Source organism: Penaeus chinensis, chromosome 19 (genome assembly GCF_019202785.1).
Source record: "Penaeus chinensis breed Huanghai No. 1 chromosome 19, ASM1920278v2, whole genome shotgun sequence".
Taxonomy (NCBI): Eukaryota; Metazoa; Arthropoda; class Malacostraca; order Decapoda; family Penaeidae; genus Penaeus; species Penaeus chinensis.
In genome coordinates, this window is record NC_061837.1 from 11264639 (window position 1) to 11269638 (window position 5000).

General features: G+C 33.8%; 1 protein-coding gene across 3 annotated transcripts in view; it reads right to left on the reverse strand.

Moving 5' to 3' along the window:
* Positions 1-322: 322 nt before the first annotated feature.
* LOC125035158 (kinetochore protein NDC80 homolog) overlaps positions 323-5000 on the reverse strand; it is a 10971-nt gene continuing 6293 nt past the window's right edge. For all 3 annotated transcript variants that reach the window (XM_047627361.1, XM_047627363.1, XM_047627362.1), the window contains exons 9-13: positions 4869-5000; positions 3485-3736; positions 3248-3355; positions 2108-2223; positions 323-1258 (exon numbers count right to left, since the gene is read on the reverse strand). The exon at positions 4869-5000 is cut by the window's right edge and continues 15 nt beyond it. In XM_047627361.1, the coding sequence (XP_047483317.1) occupies positions 1072-1258; positions 2108-2223; positions 3248-3355; positions 3485-3736; positions 4869-5000 (795 nt within the window). In that variant the 3' untranslated portion in view covers positions 323-1071. The remainder of the gene's footprint in view (positions 1259-2107; positions 2224-3247; positions 3356-3484; positions 3737-4868) is intronic.

Here is a 5000-nt window from a genome sequence, read left to right on the forward strand (position 1 = left end):
TGCCTTGCTGAGTCTTGGCCCGATCTATTACACCTGAAGTGCTTAATTTATCAAGAACATAATAAACAATAAAACTTGATCCCGAACCCTAGAAAGCAGACTCTGAACACAAAATTATATCCTCCTGAAACAAGAGTAAGACCTGTTTTGTGTTGTGGTGCTCCTCTCTCGACATCCAGTGCTTAAAATATTGTGTGGTCTTCACACCAGCCATGATCTGCAGGCACAGGCAAGGATGATGTGAATACATAAAGCCACAGGGATTTATAATATATAAAAAAAAGGATAATAATGTGTTTTTTGAAGGAATAAATAGCCAATGTCTAGTACCATTATGTATTTCATTGCAATATAATTTCTCTCATAGAGCAATAATAAAAAAAAAACAATATTTTTTTGTTATTTTAGAGATTCATAAAAAGAATCTTTGTCTTTTGTTAAAGTAGATAATGTTTGTTAGGATAATATGCCAGTCCATAAAAAAAAGGACTTCACTATATACTTTTACAAAATCTTAACCTACTGCACCTGCAAAACTACAGACAGCCACAAACAATTAAATACAGAAATAAAAATCCATTGTGTGGTTAATACCAATAACACTATATATACCAACTGATATTCACCACACTCTTAAGAACATAGCATATATATCCCTAAATTCCTATACAGTGCTATAATTGTATTCCAAATAATGCAAATGAGAAGAAAAAGAGAAAAGAAATTACATTTTTCAACAGTTAATATGGTTCTAGTGAAACTGTTCAAAAAGCCATATCAAAGATTTGGCAATGACAAGTAATGAGACAGATATATAAGATTTCTTTTATCTTTTCATACAGCAAATAAAACTTCACCTACATATATCTTTTCATATATGACATTTCATAAAAATATCTTGCCACAGCCTTAAGTTTAAACTCAGGGTAGAGACATCACAGATAAAAATAAATTTCCACCGCCAAGAAGCATTTCCCTAGCAGGCCAAGCTAAACATGTTAATAAAAACTAAAATAAAATTCTGTACGTAGAGCATCTGCTTTTTTTCTTATATTTCTTCTTTTTTTTTGTTCATTTTTTGACTTCTATATGTATAGGTTCCACAAGTTTTTTTGTCACCTTTTCCACAGTGATCTTGTGCTTCAGGGCTTCCTTCTGCTGCCACTCTAGATGCTCCAGGGATGCATGGCACACACAGACTAGGAACTCTGCACCAGAACGCATGCGCTCCTTGCCAGAGACCTTGACATTCTTCAATCTGAAAAGGCATGATGGCTTTCTGTTATGTTTGCAACTATCTATCTATACATATTATTCATAATATTGTTGGATTGTCAATCTATTTTACTGCATTTGGAGTTACTGAGGTAATGGAAAAAAAAAGGATGGAAGAGAAAAAGTGAAAGAATGTATCTGTTAAAAGTCTGGGAAAGGAGACAGATAAAAAACTGAAAACAGAAACAGAAAAAAAGAGGGAATGAGAAGAGTTAATCCACAAAAAAGTAGTGCTCACTGTGGTATTATCTTGTGAAATGTTTCTACACACAGATGGCTCCTCAAGTGCTTCATCCACCAAAGAGTCAATTAATAGAACTTATGACTTCACCTGATTTCACCTTTACTCAAGTTTTACTAATGCTATAAGTATCAAAGCTTTTATTATTATTACAGCCATTATAATCATTATAATGTTTTGACATTACTAACAGCAGTATAAAATAAAATAAAATATTTCCAGAAATCAAGAAACAGGGTGAATATGTGAGGTAGGCAGGCTAGTAATTGGCTCACTGTTGACTAAGTACTTGTGAAGCCATCAATGTTTAAGACAATTAATAAACTCAGTGGGCACAGCATATACTTACATACAATCCCCGGCAGCAATTGGTTAACAAAACAAGACACAAGTGAAAGACAAGGAAAAAGAAAGAGATACAAAAGGAAAGCAGAAAGTGGACAAATAAGAATGCTGAAAAGGGAAACAGAGAGAGAGTGAAAGAGAAAAAAGTACATGAAAAAGGAAATTAGCAAGGAATCAACATGAAAAAAATAACAATGATAAAAAAATATATATCAGGAATAACATTCAGACTAAGAGAGGCCTTACTCTTCCTTGGCTTGCTCTAACACACACTGCTTCTGGTAAATTGTTCCCTTGTGTGTCTTACGAGCCTCCAGGATTTGTTGGTCCATTCGGTCACTTTCTACCTGCATCTCCTTCTCCTGTGTGCAAAGTGATATTTTCCAGTTGATATCAAATACAGTTGTAAATAATTCCTTATGTAATGCTGCATGGATAATGACTTGCATCATTTTGTCTCAGAGGAAAGCTGAAGTCATAGGTACAGGCTTTTAAGCAGGTAATTCACAGAAGCTTCAGTAAAGAAAATTCATCTATATACAGGTTAAAATAACCTTATATAGAAGATATAGGTTTCTATTCAGCTTACTCTTCTTTATCTCATTGGAAACTTTACACTCTACATACATCTACACTTCAGAAAAATGTAAAATAGCATGAAGATATATATATCATCTAATGAAAATAAAGACTAGCACTGAAGAATAGAATGATGATGCCATTTGAAAGAGCTGTGACATTCTGAGTTACAGCACTAATCTTAGGCCTCTCTATAATGTCCCACATGTGTCACAAAAGCATGTCAAGGCTTAAGGCATACTCTTTACTGCTTGACACAAGTGATGAAGACTACTGTGACATTACCTGCCACCTGCCCCTCATACCTTTTACCTCTCATCACAGACAATCTTATTTCAACATTACAAGGTTATCTTTATCAGATTTTGTGATCTTCTCATACCTTTATTTGGCACTACTAAAAACAAATTAGTAATCATTTAAAGGTAGAAAACATTGGAGACTGTCAAGAACAAATTTAAAGGTAAAGCTAGAATAGTTTATTCTTTCCAAAACTACTAATATTCACAAAAATGACATATAAATTTGCCTTCTTTTAATCACGTGCATACTTTTATTTGGAATAAAGGGACATGCTAATGTAATGTCCACTCTTGTAAAGTAATCCATCTGATTGAATCATCAAATTCAATATGCTTACAGAGATGTAGTTAAATCAAAGTGATGGTAACATAAAATTTCCATAGTAAAATCACTGTTTGTGGAAAATATTTACATTCTAGCACAGTCTATCTAGCATCAAAAAGCAAATGCTTTAAAATCAAAGATTCCAAAATAGTACCAATAAAAATCTAAGTAAAAGCTTACCTCAGCAGTAATTTCATTTTTGGTCATCAAAATGTCTTCTTCCACTCTTCGCAACCTACTCTCGAGCTTTGTCAACTGGTCCTTTTTCTCAAGCAGCATTTCATTCACCTGTAAAGAATATGATCAAATTCCTTGAGCCACATTTTAAAGGAACCCGATTTTCCAGAATGTAACATAAATAGCATTCCATGGATGGAACACTGACAAATACCATATACGCTAAGAGAGAATACTTGCCATGCTAATTTCCTCCTCCTTTCGTATCAGCTGGTTCTGTGCCTCGTACATGGCATGTTTCGCATCCTTCTTCCTACATCGTAGCTCATCAAGCATTGTGGTCTGCCACTGGCATAAATTCTCAGCTACATCAGCCAATGAAATTTCATAATCATCAGGAAGGTCTAGATGACGGACCAGTTTGTTATAGGCACATATACTATCACACAAGCTTGACCGAGCTTTGCCCAGTTCCATCTCTAGTGACCATATCTGAAAGGAGAGAAATATCATAATTGCAACAAATTTATCAAATCTATAATTTTTAAACCCATTCTACAAAAACCCAAACGACTGAGAACCATCTGCTGTAAAAATGATATCATACCATATTTTATATACACACACACCTTTCTTTACAAAACAGTGAACAGAACCACAATGGTTCTGTAAAGAGTAATATCAGCAGTACACTAACTGTAATTTCTTACTATCAATTAAACAAAAATCGGCTTTTTGACCCTCCCCTCCATTCAGAGCTTCCTTACCACTTAAAATATTGTAAACTGTGAAAAAAGGACTTAAACCCTAAGACTAAAGGCTTATATATTGCCCCTGTATTTTTTTTTTGTGAATATTGTTACGTACAGATGGCTCCATATGTGCTCAGCCACCAAGGAGTCTATTAGCAGGCCCTAGTGTCCTCTCCTGAATTCCCCATTCCTTGAAATTGTGGGAAATGTGTTTTTCTTTCCGATACATTGATATCGATATTGTTATTCTTATTGATATCATAATTATCAAATTGTTGTTAAAATCTTAATAACATTAAAGACAATGAAATAATTTTAAAAATGCTTACCAAAAATCAATTAAAAGAGTAAACAAGTGGGATAGCTAGGACTAATAGCAGGCTTCTTTGTGACTAAGCACTTGTAAAGCAATCTATGTGTAAAGACCATAAATGAACTTATATTACAGTGGGCATGGCATGGCATTCTTGTTATCTGTGCCGATTGGGCTAACTTAAACATAGCAGAAAGAAATTAAGGTGTTATAAGAAAGAAAGAAAAAAAATAAAAACATTATGAGTGAATCAAAAGAAAATTTCATTACCTCATACAAAAGCAAAACAACAAATATGTTTAGTTGGTCAACTCAGAAAATTCTGATATTTTTTTTTTTTTTTAAAGAATGAGCTTTGAGATCTCATAAAGGGAATAATAAAAGGATGTTTCAAAATAAGGCACCCTAAATGACATGTCTAATTGTAAAAAATAATCACACAAAGATATAAGTAGAAGTAGAGGAAGAAGGAGTAAGTGAAGGAGAAGACAAAAACAAACATGAAAAAAGAGGAAGAGGAAGAGGATGAAGAAGAAAGAAAAAACATAACACACTTTACCTGAGAGTCTTGATCTTTTCCCTGAGCTTGGAGCTGTGATATAATTGTAGCAACATTATTTGCATGGTTCTTAAATCTTGCCAGTTCTCCAACATTCAAAGCCTGCTGTTCCTTCAGTGTTTCCAAGCGAGT